Here is a 21,112-nt window from a genome sequence, read left to right on the forward strand (position 1 = left end):
AGATAGGGAGGGAGGGAGGGAGGGAGGGGTTTGAACATGAGGATGAGAATTGTAGGGGTTGGAGGAGGTTACAGAGATAGGGAGGGGGAGGGATTTGAACAGGAGGATGAGAATTGTAGGGGTTGGAGGAGGTTACAGAGATAGGGAGGGAGGGAGGGATTTGAACAGGAGGATGAGAATTGTAGGGGCTGGAGGAGGTTACAGAGATAGGGAGGGAGGGAGGGATTTGAACAGGAAGATGAGAATTGTCGGGGCTGGAGGAGGTTACAGAGATAGGGAGGCAGGGAGGGATTTGAACAGGAGAATGAGAATTATAGGGGCTGGAGGAGGTTACAGAGATGGGGAGGGAGGGGGCGAGGGAGGGGTTTGAACAGGAGGATGAGAATTGTAGGGGCTGGAGGAGGTTAAAGAGATAGGGAGAGAGGAAGGGATTTGAACAGGAGTTTGAGAATTGTAGGGGCTGGAGGAGGTTACAGAGATGGGGAGGGAGGGGTTTGAACATGAGGATGAGAATTGTAGGGGTTGGAGGAGGTTACAGAGATAGGGAGGGGGAGGGATTTGAACAGGAGGATGAGAATTGTAGGGGTTGGAGGAGGTTACAGAGATAGGGAGGGAGGGAGGGATTTGAACAGGAGGATGAGAATTGTAGGGGCTGGAGGAGGTTACAGAGATAGGGAGGGAGGGAGGGATTTGAACAGGAAGATGAGAATTGTCGGGGCTGGAGGAGGTTACAGAGATAGGGAGGCAGGGAGGGATTTGAACAGGAGAATGAGAATTATAGGGGCTGGAGGAGGTTACAGAGATGGGGAGGGAGGGGGCGAGGGAGGGGTTTGAACAGGAGGATGAGAATTGTAGGGGCTGGAGGAGGTTAAAGAGATAGGGAGAGAGGAAGGGATTTGAACAGGAGTTTGAGAATTGTAGGGGCTGGAGGAGGTTACAGAGATAGGGAGGGAGGGAGGAAGGGATTTGAACAGGAGGATGAGAATTGTAGGGGCTGGAGGAGGTTACAGAGATGGGGGAGGGAGGGATTTGAACAGGAGGATGAGAATTGTAGGGGCTGGAGGAGGTTACAGAGATAGGGAGGGAGGAAGGGATTTGAACAGGAGTTTGAGAATTGTAGGGGCTGGAGGGGGTTACAGAGGTGGGGAGGAGGGGGCGAGGGAGGGATTTGAACAGGAGGATGAGAATTGTAGGGGCTGGAGGATGTTACAGAGATAGGGAGAGAGGAAGGCGAGGGAGGGATTTGAACAGGAGGATGAGAATTGTAGGGGCTGGAGGAGGTTACAGAGATAGGGAGGGAGGGCGAGGGAGGGATTTGAACAGGAGGATGAGAATTGTAGGGGCTGGAGGATGTTACAGAGATAGGGAGAGAGGAAGGCGAGGGAGGGATTTGAACAGGAGGATGAGAATTGTAGGGGCTGGAGGAGGTTACAGAGATAGGGAGGGAGGGATTTGAACAGGAGGATGAGAATTGTAGGGGCTGGAGGAGGTACCAGAGATAGGGAGGGAGGAGGGTGAGGAAAGGATTTGAACAGGAGGATGAGAATTGTAGGGGGAATGTGGAAGAGACAGGGAGAGAGAGAAGGAGACAGAGATACTGAGAGAGTGAGATAGGAGCAAACGAGGGGGGGGGGGAAGGAGGCGGCAAGAGAGGGTGAGTGACAAAGACAGAAGAGAGAGACAGAGAGAAAGATAATAGTTAGAGGGAGAGAGACAAGGACAGAGAGAGTGGGAGGGAGAAAAAGTGAGAGAGAGCGAGAGAGAGGGAAAAAGAGAAAGAGTGAGAGAGTGACAGGGAGAAAGAATGGCAGAGCGAGAAAAGGAGAAGGGCGACATAGAGAGAGAAAGGAAGGCAGAGAGGCAGATACTCAGGGTAAGTGTTCAACTGGTACAGAGAGAGAGATAAAAGTGAGAGAGACAGAAAATAAGAGAGAGAGAGCGAGAAAGAGAAACAATTAGAGAGAGGGGGGAGAGAGGGAACAAGTAAAAATGAGAGAGAGAGAAAGAGACGGAGACAGAAACAGAGAATGAGAGGGACAAAGAGAGAGGGAATGTAAAAAAAGTGAGAGGGAGATAGGTGTAATGTGCTTGTCGGATGGCCTTATTTATATTACAAGAACATTCATAGAATTTACAGTGCAGAAGGAGGCCATTCGGCCCATCGAGTCTACACCGGCTCTTTAAAACACTTGTAGTTAGAGCTATAAATGATTTATTAACAAATATATACAAAACAACAAGCAACCTCTCTCTCTGCGCTCCCTCCAACCAGTCTGAGGTCACCTGACTCTAACATTCACTGACATATTAATGAGAGTCCCGGCTGTCAGTCGGCGAATTACAACACATGATATCACGGCAAGGAGCCCGGGGGGCGGAGGGGGGGGGGGGGGGGGGGGGGGGGAGAGATAAAAGTGAGAGATAGAGGCAGAGAGGGAGGGATGGGGGGAATGGGAAAAAGTGAAGGAGACAGAGAGAGAAATTGAGGGATAGGAGATGGCGAGAAAGAGAGGAGAAAAAGAAAGGGAGACAGAGAGAGAGAGAGAATGTAATTCCAACATAGTTAAGATGTCTAAATACCCACATAAACATCTGGCCCGTATAAGCCATCCTGGTAGACCACTCTGGAATAAACAGGAGAGAGACGGGTCGATCAGTCTTACACAGCTCTATTCCCGCTCGCGATCACAAATAGTTTCTCTGGAGGTGTAGGTGGGACATGCAGGAGCAGGAGGAACATGATAGGATGTGACAGGAATGTACGGGAGCAACAGGAATGGTGATTGGACAAAGAAAGGCACAATCGATGCACCGGGACCAGGTTTATTAGTCACTCTTTGGGTGCGTCCGTCGCTTGTTAGGCCACCATTTATTGCCCATCCCCAGTTGTCCCTCCAGAAGGTGGGGGTGAGCCGCCTTCTTGAACCGCTGCTGTCCTTGAGGAGTAGGTACACCCACTGTGCTGTTAGGGAGAGAGTTCCAGGATGTTGCCCCAGCGACAGTGAAGGAGCGGCCGATATATTTTCCAAGTCGGGGCGGTGAGTGACTGGGAGGGGAACCTCCAGGTGGTGGGGTTCCCAGGTATCTGCTGCTCTTGTCCTCCAAGATGGTAGAGGTCGTGGGTTTGGTAGGAGCTTCCAAAGGAATCTTGGTGAGTTGCTGCAGTGCACCTTGTAGATGGTCCACACGGCTGACGCTGTGCGTCGGTGGTGGAGGGTTTGAATGTTTGTGGAAGGGGGAGCAATCAAGCGGGGCTGCTTTGTCCTGGATGGTGTCGAGCTTCTTGAGTGTTGTTGGGAGCCGCACTCATCCAGGCAAGCGGAGAATATCCCATCGCAGTCCTGACTTGTGACTGGTAGATGGTGGACAAGAACAGGCATGAGGGACCTGAGCTTATTTAAGATTGAGGTGGGCAGGTTTGCGAGCAACAAGAGGGTCAAGGGTTACCCTGAGGGGAGACAGGAAATCGGAGTTCAGGCCACAATCAAATCGCCCGGACAAATGGGAGGTAATGCATTTTGGTAGGTCTAACAGAGAGAGGAAATATACTGTAAATGGTAAAGCTCTGGGGAATATAGAAAGTCAGAGCGATTTGGGCGTGCAGGTCCACAGATCTTTAAAGTGGCAACACAAGGGGACAAGGTAGTCAAGAAAGCAGACGGAATGCTTGCCTTCATTGGACGGGGCATCGAGTATAAAAACTGGCAAGTTATGCTGCAGTTGGATAGAACTCTGGTAAGGCCACATTTGGAATATTCGGCACAGTTCTGGTCGCCACATTATCAGAAGGATGTGGAGGCTTTGGAGAGGGTGCAGAGGAGGTTTACCAGGATGTTGCCTGGTCTGGAGGGTGAGAACACTAAGAAGTCTGACAACACCAGATTAAAGTCCAACAGGTTTGTTTCAAACACGAGCTTTGGGAGCACTGCTCCTTCCTCAGGTGAATGGAGAGGTATGTTCCAGAAACATTTATATCGACAAAGTCAGAGATGCTGGACAATGCTTGGAATGCGAGCTTTTGCAGGCAATCAAATCGTTACAGATCCAGAGATAGGTGGTAACCCCAGGTTAAAGAGGTGTGAATTGTCTCAAGCCAGGACAGTTGGTCGGATTTTGCAAGTCCAGATCATCGACTTGGATACCACCATTACACGTGGAAACACCACCCACCAGGTACGCGGTACATACACGTGCGACTCGACCAATGTAGTCTACCTCTTACGCTGCAGGAAAGGATGTCCCGAAGCGTGGTACATTGGTGAGACCATGCAGACACTGCGACAACGAATGAACGGGCATCGTGCAACAATCACCAGGCAGGAATGTTCCCTTCCAGTCGGGGAACACTTCAGCAGTCAAGGGCATTCAGCCTCTGATCTCCGGGTAAGCGTTCTCCAAGGCAGCCTTCAGGACACGCGACAACGCAGAATTGCCGAGCAAAAACTTATAGCTAAGTTCCGCACGCATGAGTGCGGCCTGAACAGGGATCTTGGATTCATGTCACATTACATCCACCCTCCACCATCTGGCCTGGACTTGCAAAATCCTACCAACTGTTCTGGTTTGAGACAATTCACACCTCTTTAACCTGGGATCACCCCCTATCTCTGGATCTGTAACGATTTGATTACCCGCAAATGCTCACATTCCAAGCATTGTCCAGCATCTCTGACTTTGTCTATATAAATGTTTCTGGAACATACCTCTCCATTCACCTGAGGAAGGAGCAGTGCTCCGAAAGCTCGTGTTTGAAACAAACCTGTTGGACTTTAACCTGTTGTCAGACTTCTTACTGTGCTCACCCCAGTCCAACGCCGGCATCTCCACATCATGGTCTGGAGGGTGTTAGCTATGTGGAGAGGCTGAATAGACTCGGACTGTTTTCATTAGAAAGACGGAGGTTGAGGGGTGACCTGATAGAGGTCTACAAGATGATGAGCAGCATGGATAGAGTGGATGAGCAGGCCCTCTTTCCCAGGGTGGAGGGGTCAGTCACCAGGGGGCATAGGTTTAAGGTCCGTGGGGCAAAGTTTAGAGGAGATGTGTGAGGCGGGTTTTTTTACGCAAAAGGTGGTGAGCGCCTGGAACGCGTTGCCAGGGAAGGTTGTAGAAGCAGATACATTAACACGATAACACGGGCAGCACGGTAGCATTGTGGATAGCACAATTGCTTCACAGCTCCAGGGTCCCAGGTTCGATTCCCGGCTGGGTCACTGTCTGTGTGGAGTCTGCACGTTCTCCCCGTGTCTGCGTGGGTTTCCTCCGGGTGCTCCGGTTTCCTCCCACAGTCCAAAGATGTGCAGGTTAGGTGGATTGACCATGATAAATTGCCCTTAGTGTCCAAAATTGCCCTTAGTGTTGGGTGGGGTTACTGGGTTATGGGGATAGGGTAGAGGTGTGGACCTTGGGTAGGGTGCTCTTTCCAAGAGCCAGTGCAGACCTGATGGGCCGAATGGCCTCCTTCTGCACTGTAATTTCTATGATTCTATGAACGCCGTTCAAAAGGCATCTTGACCGACACATGGATAGGATGGGTATTGGGGGATATGGCACTGGGAAGGGCTGAGGGCTTTGGCAAAGGTTGGTACCATGGTCGGTACAGGCTTGGAGGGCCGAAGGGCCCGTTCCTGTGCTGTATTGTTCTTTGCTCCTTATTCAGCCATGGTCCTACTGAATGGCGGAGCAGGCTCGAGGGGCTGAATGGTCTGCTGCTGCTCCGAGTCCTCATGTTCTCCGGATGCCGTGTAAAATGTCGGAGCAGGGGGTCGGACTGGATAATTCTTTGCGGAGGCTGCGATGACACGGGGGGGAGGGGGGGGGGGGCGGGGGGGGGGGGGGGCGCACACACTGGGGACATTCAGTCGACTTACCCTCCAAAGCCTGGCATGGGGGATGGAGCAGTCACTGCCCGGATAGTGTTGTACACGGCCCGGCCCCGGCCTCGCAGGTGACTCCCCCTGTAGGCCATGGCCGGGGCTGCGGCTGCTGCCACTGGGTACGGGAAGCCGGCCACTGAATGGGAGATGGTCGAGAGAGAGAGAGAGAGAGAGAGTCAGTGCCGCCACATAACCATACATTCCAGACCGCGAGACAATAGAGCCCAACTGGCTGGGCCGAGGGGCGAAGGGGGGGCGGGGGGTATGGAGAGAGATGTGACAATTTCCTGCCATTACCTGTGTAAATATCCGGGGCGTACACGGCACCGACCACCGGGTTAATCTTCCAAGCTGCAGAGAGAAGGAGACCAGGACAAGAGTCACAGGAACGATCGGATTGAATGAATGGTGGAACCGGCTCGAAGGGCTGAATGGCTCCTACATCTGCTCCTCATTCCCGGGGTGTGGGATCGATCGCTTCGAGAGCTGCGCCCGTCGCCCTGGGCTGGGAGGGGGCGAGACACATGCGTGGGAATACTGGACGCAGAGCAGGCCATTCAGCCCTTTGAGACTGCCCCACAGGATCGTGGCCCCTGTCGACCTCAACCGCACATCCCCATACTGCACCTTCATGTCAAGACCAACCAGAAATCTATTGATATCTGTCTGGAGGATGGTCAATGATGACCATCCTTGCCCTCTATCGATATAAGAACACAAGAACTAGGAGCAGGAGTAGGCCATCTGGCCCCTCGAGCCTGCTCCGCCATTCAATGAGATCATGGCTGATCTTTTGTGGACTCAGCTCCACTTTCCGGCCCGAACACCATAACCCTTAATCCCTTTATTCTTCAAAAAACTATCTATCTTTATCTTAAAAACATGTAATGAAGGAGCCTCAACTGCTTCACTGGGCAAGGAATTCCATAGATTCACAACCCTTTGGGTGAAGAAGTTCCTCCTAAACTCAGTTCTAAATCTACTTCCCCTTATTTTGAGGCTATGTCCCCTAGTTCTGCTGTCACCCGCCAGTGGAAACAACCTGCCCGCATCTATCCTATCTATTCCCTTCATAACTTTAAATGTTTCTATAAGATCCCCCCTCATCCTTCTAAATTCCAACGAGTACAGTCACAGTCTACTCAACCTCTCCTCGTAATCCAACCCCTTCAGCTCTGGATTAACCTAGTGAATCTCCTCTGCACACCCTCCAGTGCCAGTACGTCCTTTCTCAAGTAAGGAGACCAAAACTGAACACAATACTCCAGGTGTGGCCTCACTAACACCTTATACAATTGCAGCATAACCTCCCTAGTCTTAAACTCCATCCCTCTAGCAATGAAGGACAAAATTCAATTTGCCTTCTTAATCACCCTTTGCACCTGTAAACCAACTTTCTGTGACTCATGCACTAGCACACCCAGGTCTCTCTGCACAGCGGCATGCTTTAATAGTTTATCATTTAAATAATAACCCCGTTTGCTTTTATTCCTACCAAAATGGATAACCTCACATTTGTCAACATTGTATTCCATCTGCCAGACCCTCGCCCATTCACTTAACCTATCCAAATCCCTCTGCAGACTTCCAGTGTCCTCTGCACTTTTCGCTTTACCACTCATCTTAGTGTCATCTGCAAACTTGGACACATTGCCCTTGGTCCCCAACTCCAAATCATCTATGTAAATTGTGAACAATTGTGGGCCCAACACGGATCCCTGAGGGACACCACTAGCTACTGATTGCCAACCAGAGAAACACCCATTTATCCCAACTCTTTGCTTTCTATTAATTAACCAATCCTCTATCCATGCTACTACGTTACCCTTAATGCCATGCATCTCTATCTTATACAGCAGCCTTTTGTGTGGCACCTTGTCAAAAGCTTTCTGGAAATCTAGATATACCACATCCATTGGCTCCCCGTTATCTACTGCACTAGGAATGTCCTCAAAATATTCCACTAAATCTATCTGAAGGATGGTTAATGATGACCATCCTTGCTCTCTATCGATATGTACACCAGTCAATGAAAGTGGAGAGGAGGGTGCAGCAAGCATTTAGGATGCTGAATACTCTGCTGGGCTTCATTGTGAGAAGGTTTATGTTCTCTATTCAGAGAATGTGTACAGTACGGAAGGAGGGCATTCGGCCCATCGACATTGCACCAGCCTGATGAGAGCCCCCCACTCCCAGGCCCACATCCCCACCCTACCCCATCACCTCACCTTACCTTCTTGGAAACGAAGAGGCAATATAGCACGGCCTGTCCACCTATCCTTTCATCGAATTTACAGTGCAGAAGGAGGCCGTTCGGCCCATCGAGTCTTGGAAAGAGCACCCTACCTAACCCCACACCTCCTCCCTCTCCCCGTAACCCAGCAATCCCATCTAACCTCACAGCCAATCCACCGAACCTGCACGTCTTTGGACTGTGCGGGAGGAAACCGGAGCACCCGGAGGAAACCCACAGGGCGAGCATGCAGGCTCCGCACAGACAGTGACCCAAGCTGGGAATCGAACCCGGGTCCACGGTGCGAGGCAGCAGTGCTAACCAATGTGCCACCCACGCCGTTGTGGTATGGTACCACAGTGGTTAGCACTGTTGCTTCACAGCTCCAGGGTCCCAGGTTCGATTCCCGGTTTGGGTCACTGTCTGTGCGGAGTCTGCACGTTCTCCCCGTGTGTGCGTGGGTTTCCTCCGGGCGCTCCGGTTTCCTCCCACAAGTCCCGAAAGACGTGCTGTTAGTGATTTAGACATTCTGAATTCTCCCTCCGTGTACCCGAACAGGCGCCGGAATGTGGCGACTAGGGGCTTTTCACAGTAACTTCATTGCAGGGTTAATGTAGGCCTACTTGTGTCAATAAAGATTATTATTATTGTTACTGTGCCAGATCCACTGAAGACTCCTCGTAAAGAAAGTTCTTCCCAGTACATCGACGTTTGTTCACATCCCGTTTTGACAGTGCCCGACCGTGTGCCGCACCAGGTTCTGTCCCCTCACCTACCGTTGATAAAGGGAGTGGGTGTTTTCTTCGGTGTCACTACGCGAGCCGTGGCATTGTTCACCTGCGAGACAGAAAGAAAGTTCCGTGATGGAGATTCGGCTGATCGCAGTCACTCCAACCGGGTGTGTTCCCGGTTCATCCAAAGAACAAAGAAAGGTACAGCACAGGAACAGGCCCTTTGGCCCTCCCAGCCTGCGCCGACCATGCTGCCCGTCTACACTCAAATATTCAACACTTCTTGGGGTCCGTATCCCTCTATTCCCATCCTATTCATGTATTTGTCAAGATTCTCCTTAAATGTCACTATCGTCCCTGCTTCCACCACCTCCTCCGGCAGCGAGTTCCAGGCACCCACTATCCACTGTGTAAAAAACTTGCATAGAACATAGAACAGTACAGCACAGAACAGGCCCTTCGGCCCTCGATGTTGTGCCGAGCAATGATCACCCTACTCAAACCTACGTATCCACCCTATACCCGTAACCCAACAACCCCCCCATTAACCTTATTTTTTAGGACATTAAGGGCAATTTAGCATAGCCAATCCACCTAACCTGCACATCTTTGGACTGTGGGAGGAAACCGGAGCACCCGGAGGAAACCCACGCACACACGGGGAGGACGTGCAGACTCCACACAGACATTGGCCCAAGCCGGGAATCGAACCTGGGATCCTGGAGCTGTGAAGCATTTATGCTAACCACAATGCTACCCTGCTGCCTCGTACATCTCCTCTAAACCTTGACCCTCGCACCTATGCCCCCTAGTAATTGACCCCTCTACCCTGGGGAGAAGCCTCTGACTATCCACTCTGTCTATCCCCCTCATAATTTTGTCGACCTCGATCAGGTCGCCCCTCAACCTCCGTCGTTCCAGTGAGAACAAACCGAGTTTATTCAACCGCTCCTCATAGCTAATGCCCCTCACACCAGGCAACATCCTGGTAAATCTCTTCTGGACCCTCTCTAAATCCTCCACATCCCACTGGTAGTGTGGCGACCAGAATTGAACACTGTATTCCAAGTGTGGCCTAACTAAGGTTCTGTACAGCTGCCATATGACTTGCCAATTTTTATAGTCAACCAGACCGTTGGGACCATCTCTCGTGACCACACTTCGGGAAGGATGTGGGGGTTACTGGGGTAGGAGGTTGATGAGGGAACAGCGATTTTAGACACAGAGTTGGCCGCAGCAACATGCTAGGGGAGGAGGTGGTGTTGCGGCATTGCCGTTGGGTTAGGAATCCAAAGACCCGGGGCAATGCTTTGGGGACACGGGTTCGAATCTCACCTCGGACGATGGAGAAATTTGATTGCAATACAATAGTAGAATCCGAAGACCATATCGGTGGTTCTCAGAACCATCTAGTTCACTCATGTCCGTCAGGGAAGGAAATCTGCCATCTTTACCCGGTCTGACCCACGTGTGACTCCAGGCCCCGGCAATGTGGCAGCCCAGTTCAGGGGGCAATTAGGGATGAGCATCAAATGCTGATCCAGCCGGCAACGTCCACATCCCCTGAGCGAATATTTAAAACACGATTTCCTGTGTTATAAAGAGTACCGATAACTCGGCTCAGGCCACAACCAGAGCGTCACATCCATTAACCCTTGTCAATGGTGTCGGGGGACAGTCACCAGATGGTTTTTGTTCGGAGACTGTACAATCCCTGCAGTGCAGAAGGCTATTCAGCCCATTGGGGCTGCATCCTAACCTCTTAAACAGCACCCGACCGAGATCCATTCCCTCATCCTAAACCCATCACCCTCCCTCACCCTGTCTTTGGACACTAAGGGACAATTTAACACGGCCAATCCCCCTAACCTGTACATCTTTGGACACTAAGGGACAATTTATCACGGCCAATCCACCTAACCTGCACATCTTTGGACACTAAGGGACAATTTAACACGGCCAATCCCCCCTAACCTGCACATCTTTGGGCACTAAGGGACAATTTAACACGGCCAATCCACCTAACCTGTCCATCCTTGGATACTAAGGGACAATTTAACACGGCCAATCCCCCCTAACCTGCACATCTTTGGACACTAAGGGACAATTTAGCACGGCCAATCCACCTAACCTGTACATCTTTGGACTGTGGGAGGAAACCGGAGCACCCGGAGGAAATTCACGCAGACACGGGGAGGACGTGCAGACTCCGCACAGACAGTGACCCAAGGCTGGAATTGATGGCGAGTTCCTGGAGCTGTGAGGCAGCGGTGCTAAGCACTGTGCCACCGTGCCACCCATCACTGCTGCCTCACAGCTTCCACACCCCCAGACTGCGGCAGGTACGGGACACGTCCCTGCATACTCGGACCCCCAGGGGGACCTGGGAGACCCCGCCAACGGCACTCCAACGTGCGAGTGCCGACGCAGACCTACCTCGATCTTCCGTCCTTCCACAATGGTGGCGTTTAACTTCTCCCGTGCCTGATCAGCATCGCTACTGTTCTCAAAGGTCACAAAGCCAAACCCCTGTCAATCGAGAGAGGAAATTGTTACAAGTGGGATTCCAGCACGGCACTAATACATCTTCAGGGGCCCCCTGACAAATACATGAATAGGATGGGAGCAGAGGGATAGGGACCCCGGAAGTGTAGAAGGTGTTTGGTTAGACGGGCAGCACAGGCTTGGAGGGCCGAAGGGCCTGTTCCTGAACAGAGAACAATACAGCACAGGAACAGGCCCTTCGGCCCTCCAAGCCTGTACCGACCATGATACCAACCTTGGCCAAACCCCTCAGCCCTTCCTTGTGCCGTATCCCTCCATACCCATCCTGTCCATGTGTTTGCCAAGATGCCTTTTGAACGGTGTTAATGTATCTGCTTCCACAGCCTCCCCCTGGCAACGCGTTCCAGGCGCTCACCACCCTCTGTGTAAACAAACCCGCCTCGCGCATCTCCTCGAAACTTTGCCACACGGACCTCAAACCTATGCCCCCTGGTGACTGACACCTCCACCCAGGGAAAGAGCCTGTCCATCCACTCTATCCATGCCCCCTCATAATCTTGTAGACCACTATCAGGTCGCCCCTCATCCTCCGTCCTCCTAATGAAAACAATCCGAGTCTATTCAGCCTCTCCGCATAGCTAACACCCTCCAGACCAGGCAGCATCCTGGTAAACCTTCTCTGTTAGATCAGCCATAATCCTATTGAGTGATAGAGCAGGCTCAAAGGACCAAATGGTCAACTCCTCTTCCTATTCCGTATGGTTATGGTCTTCTGGATCAGCTATGATCTCACGTCATGTGAGAGTACCTTTAAGAAATTGGTGTTTACAAATGGGTGCATATATAAATATCTGTAGTGAGAGTACCTAAACGAAATGGGCGTTTACTACTGCAGTGATGTCAGAGAGTGGGTGGAGCTGGGCTGTCTGTCAGCTTTTTACTTTCGTTTTAGGCTGTTTTCAGCAGAGTGTGCTTTAGTTCCGTTTTCAGTGTTGGAGCTGAAGCCAGACAGAGCAGGTGCACTGTTGATCTCTCTGCCATGAAAAGACTATCTCTTGATCATTTGGTGAATTCAGAATTATAAATGTTCTCAGTGGTGACTTTAGCCTGATGTGCTTCTGTTAAAAGGTGTTTCATTTGTCTCCTGGATGTTGTATGGGAAGTTATTAAGGATTACTTAGTGTATTCTTTGGGGGTTGTATTTGAATTGATGGTTGCTAAGATGTTCACTGTATGTTTTAAAAAGGTTAACTTGAGTTCATGGAATAAACATTGTTTTGCTTTAAAAAATACTTTTCCATTTCTGCTGTGCCACACCTGTAGAGTGGGCCGTGTGCTCCCCATACCACAATCTAGTAAAAGTTGTGGGAATTCCATGATACACTTTGGGGTTCTCTAAACCCTGGCCCATAACACTCATTGAATGGTGGAGCGGGTTCGAGGGGCTGAATGGCCCGCCCCCTGTCCCCAAGTTACTCGGGCCTAGAATTGCACAGCAAAGACAGCCAATGCCACGCAGGCAAACCATACTCAAGAATAATAGGCATTGGGGAGGGGTAAATGGGAGTGGGCTGTGACCTTCCATCGGCTATTGGATAGGTACATGGATTACGGTAAAATGGTGGGGTGTAGATTAATTTGTTCTTAATCCAGGACAAAAGTTCGGCGCAACATCGTGGGCCGAAGGACCTGTTCTGTGCTGTATTTTTCTATGTTCTATGTTCTAAATGAGATAGACTGGATTGAGAAGGTGGGTCCGTTTCTCTTCTGTGTGAGTCTATATTGGATTTAACAGTTATTTAGGGGGGTCCTTGATGAGATTCAGCTATTGGAAAATAAAATGATTCTTAAACAATTCCTGAATCTACAGAAGTCAGATCAAGTGATAAAAATTTGACAGAACTATGGAACCCTGTCCATGACTGACAAATTAATTAATTTGAAGTAATTGATTAACGTCCAATTGACCAATCACCTGTTGAGTTACTGACACTTCCGTGAAAAAATCAGAAATCTTCAGCTGAGAATTAGAACCAATGAGAGTAAATAAGGGTTCATGTCTCACCACATTCACCCCCCCCCCCCCCCCCCACCCCTTACTACTCTCTGAGTAAAGAACCTACCTCTGACATCTGTCCTATATCTATCTCCCCTCAATTTAAAGCTATGTCCCCTCGTGCTGGAGATCACCATCCGAGGAAAAAGGCTCTCACTGTCCACCCTATCTAATCCTCTGATCATTTTGTATGCCTCAATTAAGTCACCTCTTAACCTTCTTCTCTCTAACGAAAACAGCCTCAAGTCCCTGAGCCTTCCCTCATAAGATCTTCCCTCCATACCAGGCAACATCCTAGTTAATCTCCTCTTCACCCTTTCCAAAGCTTCCACATCCTTCCTATAATGTGGTGACCAGAACTGCACGCAGTACTCCAAATGCAGCCGCACCAGAGTTTTCTACAACTGCAACCTGACCTCATGGCTCCAAAACTCAATCCCTCTACCAATAAAAGCTAACACACCGTACGCCTTCTTAACAACCCTCTCACCCTGGGTGGCAACTTTCAGGGATCTATGGACATGGACACCGAGATCTCTCTGCTCGTCCACACTACCAAGAATCTTCCCATTAGCCCAGTACTCTGTCTTTCCTGTTACTCGTTCCAAAATGAACCACCTCACACTTTTCTGCATTAAACTCCATTTGCCACCTGTCAGCCCAGCTCTGCAGCTTATCTATGTCCCTCTGTAATCAGCAATCCTGGCTTGAGACAATTCACACCTCTATAACCTGTGATTATCCCTCTCTCCGGTTGCTCCGACTGCACCTGTAAAGACTTAATTCCCTGAAAAGACTCGCATTCAAAGTATCGTCTTGCACCATTGGCTTTGTCTATATATGCTGTGTTTGTGTCACCCACCTCTTCATTCACCTGAGGAAGGAGCTGTGCTCCGAAAGCTCGTGATTCCAAATAAACCTGTTGGACTTTAACCTGGTGTTGTAAGACTTCATGCAGTAAATAAAGGGTTAGACCATAGATATGGATTCCCTTAAAAGTAAGACCTCGGAGGCAAGGTTTCATTCTTGAACTCCTGCCTTCCTGAGTTCTTGAATCATCTATCTGCTTGTGTATAAAGTAATTCCTTTCACACTTTTTGCTAGTTTTTGACCAGTTTCTGAATTATTTTGATCTAAGTTTGTGATTTCATAGCATTTGCATTGCAGAAGGAGGCCATTCGGCCCATCGAGTCTGCACCGGCTCTTGGAAAGAGCACCCTACCCAAGGTCAACCTTATCCCCATAACCCAGTAACCCCACCCAACACTAAGGGCAATTTTGGACACTAAGGGCAATTTATCACGGCCAATCCACCTAACCCGCACATCTTTGGACTGTGGGAGGAAACCGGAGCACCCGAAGGAAACCCACGCACACAGGGGGAGGACGTACAGACTCCGCACAGACAGTAACCCAAGCCGGAATCGAACCTGGGACCCTGGAGCTGTGAAGCGATTGTGCTATCCACCATGCTACCGTGCTGCCCGATTTGGTTTTGTGAAAGTGTCAAGTAAATTCTTGAAAAGTAAATAGCGCTCTGGACACCTCTATTAACCGGACTGAGTACCTTATTATGAGGAGAAATAAGAAGATCTTTCACTCCATAACTCTAATCGAAGCGATGGCAGACGAGTCCGAATGGAAACTTGAGCAAGAGGGAAGCAGGTAAGGAGAACAGGAAGAAAACTCACACCAACCTTGGAGCCTCGCTCGTTGAAGATAATTTCCACATCAAGAATTTTACCAAATTGCTGAGGTGGGGCGGGGGGGGGGGGGGGGGGAGAGAAACGAACAAAACGAAAGAGGTTAGAACCGGTGATAATTCTTCCTTTTCTTTGGGTCGTCACTGCTTTATAAGATGTGGGCCTTCGCTGGCTGGGCCAATCCTTGGTTACTCAGGCCCTTGAGCCGGATATGGGTCAACATTTCAGAGAGGCAGTTAATAGACAACCATTGCTGTGAAGTGGGGTGTCCTGAGATTAGACCTCTTAAAACCGGATAGCTCGGATAACACGGCAATAGCTCTACAGAAGTTAGTTTATTGAGGATTTAAACTAATCATAGAAAGTGTACCCAATAATTATTATTAACCATTAAACATGTATTCTTAGAACATAGCAGTAGCAAGCATTTAAACTGTTGCTAATAGCAGTAGCCGCAATCTATGTTAAGCTAGCTAACTTGACCACATTCCTAAGACAGACAGAAATAATGTGGTCAGCCATAACATAGCCAGCTCAATAAGCAGTTCTTATCAGTCGCCTCAACATCCTGTGCTCAGACAGACCATGGTGCAAAGAGGAACCAGCTTCAACTTCCTGCACCCAGACAAACACTGATACAGGCAGGAACCGACTGAGTTCAGGACAACGGGAGTAGGGGAGAACGAGGGATGAAATGAACTGAAATGAAACTCGCTTATTGTCACGAGTAGGCTTCAAATGAAGTGACTGTGAAAAGCCCCTAGTCGCCACATTCCGGCGCCTGTTCGGGGAGGCTGTTACGGGAATCGAACCGTGCTGCTGGCCTGCTTGGTCTGCTGTCAAAGCCAGCGATTTAGCCCTGTGCTAAACAGCCCCTACTGGATACAAGAGCCCCGGAAGACAGCAGATGGGCAGGGAACAGGATGGGGCTAAATCATGAGCTGATCACACAGTCACCATGCTGCCTGGAAACACTCCAACAACACGAAGGCCAGGCTAGCTAAGGGTGGCAGATTTCCTTCCCTGACGGACTTGGCCAAACCAGGTGGGTTTTTGTTCTGCCAATCGATGCTCGTCTCACGGACACCATCAGTGTGACCTCCCACACCTGACTTCCGAGCCTGCTCATCCATGCCACTGTCATGTGGGCCCCATCCATTACCTTAACCTCGCACTCGTCCAGGACGGGTTCATCCTCTGCCCACGTCCTGGCCCGCATCCTCCCCTCCCAGCTACATCGGTTCCTGGTTTGACAAGGGAGTTAAAGGTCATAAGGGGTGGGCAGGTGAAGAGGGGCAAAGGCTACAAGTAGGTCCGCCATGCGAGAGGTGCTGAATGGCCTCGTGCTCTGCTTTATAATCTGTCTCTGGCGTAAAAGGACACAGTAGCACAGTGGTTAGCACTGTTGCTGCGCAGCTCCAGGGACCCCGGCTTGATTCCCCGCTGGGTCACTGTCTGCACGTTCTCCCCAAATAAGGGCAGCACGGTAGCATGGTGGTTAGCATAAATGCTTCACAGCTCCAGGGTCCCAGGTTGGATTCCCGGCTGGGTCACTGTCTGTGCGGAATCTGCACGTCCTCCCCGTGTGTGTGTGGGTTTCCTCCGGGTGCTCCGGTTTCCTCCCACAGTCCAAAGATGTGCGGGTTAGGTGGATTGGCCGTGCTAAATTGCCCTTAGTGTCCTAAAAAATAAGGGGGGGGGGGTTGTTGGGTTAGCTTGAGTAGTGTGATCATGGCTCGGCACAACATCGAGGGCCGAAGGGCCTGTTCTGTGCTGTACTGTTCTATGTTCTATGTTCTATGTCTGCGTGGGTTTCCTCTGGGTGCTCCGGCTTCCTCCCACGGTCCAAAGATGTGCAGGTTAGGTGGATTGGCCAGGATAAATTGTCCCTTAGTGTCCACACGATGTTAAGCGGGGTTACTGGGTTACGGGGAAAGGGTAGATACGTGGGCTTGGGTAGGTTGCTCTTTATAAGGGCCGGTGCAGACTCGATGGGACGAACGGCCTCCTTCTGCACTGTAAATTCTATGGTTCCATGATATCCTCAAACTATGACCCCTAGTTCTGGACTCCCCCACCATCGGGAACATTCTTTCTGAATCTACCCTGTCTAATCCTGTTAGAATTTTGTAACTTTCTCTGAGATCCCCTCTCACTATTCTAAACTCCAATGAATATAATCCTAACCCACTAGTCTCTCCTCATCTGACAGTCCCGCCATACCAGGAATCAGTGTGGTAAACCTTCCCTGCGCTCCATAGCAAGAACATCCTTCCTCAGATAAGGACACCAAGGGGCAGCACGGTAGCATGGTGGTTAGCATAAATGCTTCACAGCTCCAGGGTCCCAGGTTCGATTCCCGGCTGGGTCACTGTCCTCCCCGTGTGTGCGTGGGTTTCCTCCGGGTGCTCCGGTTTCCTCCCACAGTCCAAAGATGTGCAGGTTAGGTGGATTGGCCATGCTAAATTGCCCTTAGTGTCAAAGTAAGGTTAATGGGGGGGGGGGGGGGGGGGGGGGTTATTGGTATAGGGTGGATATGTTAGGCTTGAGTAGGGTGATCATTGCTCGGCACAACATCAAGGGCCGAAGGGCCTGTTCTGTGCTGTACTGTTCTAAATTTCTAAAACTGGACACAATACTCCAGGTGTGGCCTCACCAATTCCCTATACACTTGTAGTAAAACATCTCTATTCCTGTACTCAAATCCTCTGGCTATGAAGGCCAACATACCACTGGCCTTCTTTGCTGCCTGATGTACCTGCCCGCTTACTGTCAGCGAATGCAGATGACACTACAGTCGGTGGAGTTGTGGACAGTGCAGAAGGATGTTACAAGTTACAGAGGGACATGATAAGCTGTAGAGCTGGGCTGACAGGTGGCAAACTGAGTTTAATGCAGAAAAGTGTGAGGTGATTCACTAAGGGCAATTTTGGACACAAAGGAGAATTTAGCACGGCCAATCCACCCAACCTGCACATCTTTGGACTGTGGGAGGAAACCGGAGTACCCGGAGGAAACCCACGCACACACAGGGAGGATGTGCAGACTCCGCACAGACAGTGACCCAAGCCGGGAATCGAACCTGGGACCCTGGAGCTGTGAAGCAATTGTGCTATCCACAATGCTCCACATACCCCCGGATGACCTTTCTCACCTGTTACAGTTGTATAGGACTTTGGTTAGGCCACATTTGGAATACTGCGTGCAGTTCTGGTCGCCACATTACCAGAAGGATGTGGATGCTTTAGAGAGGGTGCAGAGGAGGTTCACCAGGATGTTGCCTGGTATGGAGGGTGCTAGCTATGAAGAAAGGTTGAGTAGATTAGGATTTTCGTTGGAAAGACGGAGGTTGAGGGGAGACCTGATTGAGGTCTACAAAATTATGAGAGGTATGGACAGGGTGGATAGCAACAAGCTTTTCCCAAGAGTGGGGGTGTCAGTTACAAGGGGTCACGATTTCAAGGTGAGAGGGGGAAAGTTTAAGGGAGATGTGCGTGGGAAGTTTTTTACGCAGAGGGCGGTGGGTGCCTGGAATGCTTTACCAGCGGAGGTGGTAGAGGTGGGCACGATAGCATAATTTAAGATGCATCTGAACAGATATAGGAACGGGTGGGGAACTGAGAGAAGTAGACCTTGGAAAATAGGCGACAGGTTTAGATAAAGGATCTGGATCGGCGCAGGCTGGGAGGGCCGAAGGGTCTGTTCCTGTGCTGTAATTTTCTTTGTCTTTGTCTTGTCTTTGAGAGTATGTCCGGGTGGGTGGGGGGGGGGGGTCCTTAATTATGCTGGCTGCCTTTCTGAGGCAGCGGGAATCATAGACAGAGTCAATGGATGGGAGACTGGTTTGCGTAATGGACTGGGTTACATTCAAGACCTTTTGCAGTTCCCTGTGCTCTTGGGCAGCCCAGAAACCAGACCAAGCAGCATCTCCCCCAATCTCTTCTCCTGGCCCCTCCCATGGATGGCAAAGACCTCACTCTTACCCAGATTTTATTTGAACCCCGAAAACTGGCTAAATTGTTCTAATATCCCCACAATCCCACCAAGCCCCCCCCCCCACCCAGCGGGTCCGATATGCAAGAAGTCGATAGTCCGCGTTTGGCGAGACCCTGTGCTCCACTCGCCTGCCCCCATACAATCCGCTACCAGATCCTCAACGTTCTCTGTATCATTGCCAACAGCTCTATAGCAACCAGACCCAGTCCACAAGCCCCTGCCTTAGCGTCCAAAAAGTGCCCTTAGTGTTGGGTGGGGTTGCTGGGTTATGGGGATTGGGTGGAGGTGTTGACCTTGGGTAGGGTGCTCTTTCCATTGGCCGGTGCAGAATCGATGGGCCGAATGGCCTCCTTCTGCACTGTAAATTCTATGATTGACCGCTCTATCGACCTGCGTTGCCACCTTCACGGTACAATGGACCAGAACTCTTCCACCTTCTTCCGTCAGCAAAAAGATGCAATCAGCCATGATTGAATGGCGGTGCAGGATCGATGGGCCTATGCCTTATGGTCTATGGTCGGCCAGGCAGGGTGAGGATGGCAGAATTCCTTCCCGAAGAGGACCTTGGTGAACCAGATCGGTTTTACTAACGGCTGAGACGGTGGTCGTCAGTCCACATTCTTACTGAGTTCAAATTTCAGGTTTTGGCCGAGGTGGGATTCGAACCTCCGTCCCCCCGGGTCTCCGGTTGGCTAGCCGAGTGACAATAAAATGACCCCCTCCGCCTCCCCCACAACCCCCCCCCCCCTCCCCCCTTCGCTATCTGGCGGCTCTGAGCCGCGGAGGCAAACTCACCCCGAACATCTGCCGCAGGTCAGGGTCGCGGAAGCGGAAAGGAATATTCGAGACGTGCAGCCGCTTGGGTTCGGGCTTGCTGGCGTCGAGATCCGGCGATTGCTGCCCGCCGTCCGTCTTGCCCAGATCATCCGGCTGCTGCCCAGTACAGAAAACAGACAGAAAACAACACTCGGTCAGATTGGAAAATCACGACGAGGCACTGCGGAGATCCGCCTTTGCTGAAGCTGCCCCTCCCCCCTCCTCCTTCCCCAGCCCCCCCCCCCATGGTTTCTCTGGCGTAGCGTCAGCGCGTACGTTTGGCCACACGCCCTTGGATAAAGGAGGGATAAAGGAGGAAAAGTGTGAGGTGATTCATTCTGGAAGGAATAACAGGAAGACAGAGTACTGGGCTAATGGTAAGATTCTTGGTAGTGTGGACGAGCAGAGAGATCTCGGTGTCCATGTCCATAGATCCCTGAAAGTTGCCACCCAGGTTGAGAGGGTTGTTAAGAAGGCGTACGGTGTGTTAGCTTTTATTGGTAGAGGAATTGAGTTTCGGAGCCATGAGGTCATGTTGCAGTTGTACAAAACTCTGGTGCGGCCGCATTTGGAGTATTGCGTACAGTTCTGGTCGCCACATTATAGGAAGGAAGTGGAAGCATTGGAAAGGGTACAGAGGAGATTTACAAGAATGTTTCCTGGTATGGAGGGAAGATCTTACGAGGAAAGGCTGAAGGAGTTGAGGCTGTTTTCGTTAGAGAGAAGAAGGTTAAGAGGTGACTTAATTGAGGCATACAAGATGATCAGAGGATTAGATAGGGTGGACAGTGAGAGCCTTTTTCCTCGGATGGTGATGTCCAGCACGAGGGGACATAGCTTTAAATTGAGGGGGGATAGATATAGGACAGATGTCAGAGGTAGGTTCTTTACTCAGAGAGTAGTAAGGGCGTGGAATGCCCTGCCTGCAACAGTAGTGGGATCGCCAACACTAAACGCATTCAAATGGTCATTGGATAGGCATATGGATGATAAGGGAATAGTGTAGATGGGCTTTAGAGGGGTTTCACAGGTCGGCACAAAATCGAGGGCCGAAGGGCCTGTACTGCGCTGTAATGTTCTATGTTTTATGATCTCTAGCTGAGCTAGTCTGAAGGGCCACGTCACTTGCAAGCGGGTAATGGCATAGCTGTTCAGGCATGGGTCTCGGGCAGACATGGGGCCACTTGGCCACCTTT

At 50.6% G+C, this 21,112-nt stretch overlaps 1 protein-coding gene across 2 annotated transcripts in view; it reads right to left on the bottom strand.

The window, feature by feature from the left end:
- The window catches only part of rbfox1l (RNA binding fox-1 homolog 1, like), a 51,213-nt gene that overhangs the window by 23,993 nt on the left and 6,108 nt on the right, over nt 1-21,112 (bottom strand). Inside the window, exons 2-8 of one of the 2 annotated variants that reach the window (XM_038788383.1) lie at nt 19,896-20,033; nt 15,099-15,152; nt 11,277-11,369; nt 8,886-8,946; nt 6,174-6,227; nt 5,871-6,012; nt 2,585-2,624 (exon numbers count right to left, since the gene is read on the bottom strand). In XM_038788383.1, the coding sequence (XP_038644311.1) occupies nt 2,585-2,624; nt 5,871-6,012; nt 6,174-6,227; nt 8,886-8,946; nt 11,277-11,369; nt 15,099-15,152; nt 19,896-19,904 (453 nt within the window). In that variant the 5' untranslated portion in view covers nt 19,905-20,033. Of the gene's footprint in view, nt 1-2,584; nt 2,625-5,870; nt 6,013-6,173; nt 6,228-8,885; nt 8,947-11,276; nt 11,370-15,098; nt 15,153-19,895; nt 20,034-21,112 lie in introns of those variants that run through there. The other variant, XM_038788382.1, reaches the window with a different exon arrangement.

Source organism: Scyliorhinus canicula, unplaced genomic scaffold (assembly GCF_902713615.1).
Source record: "Scyliorhinus canicula unplaced genomic scaffold, sScyCan1.1, whole genome shotgun sequence".
Taxonomy (NCBI): Eukaryota; Metazoa; Chordata; class Chondrichthyes; order Carcharhiniformes; family Scyliorhinidae; genus Scyliorhinus; species Scyliorhinus canicula.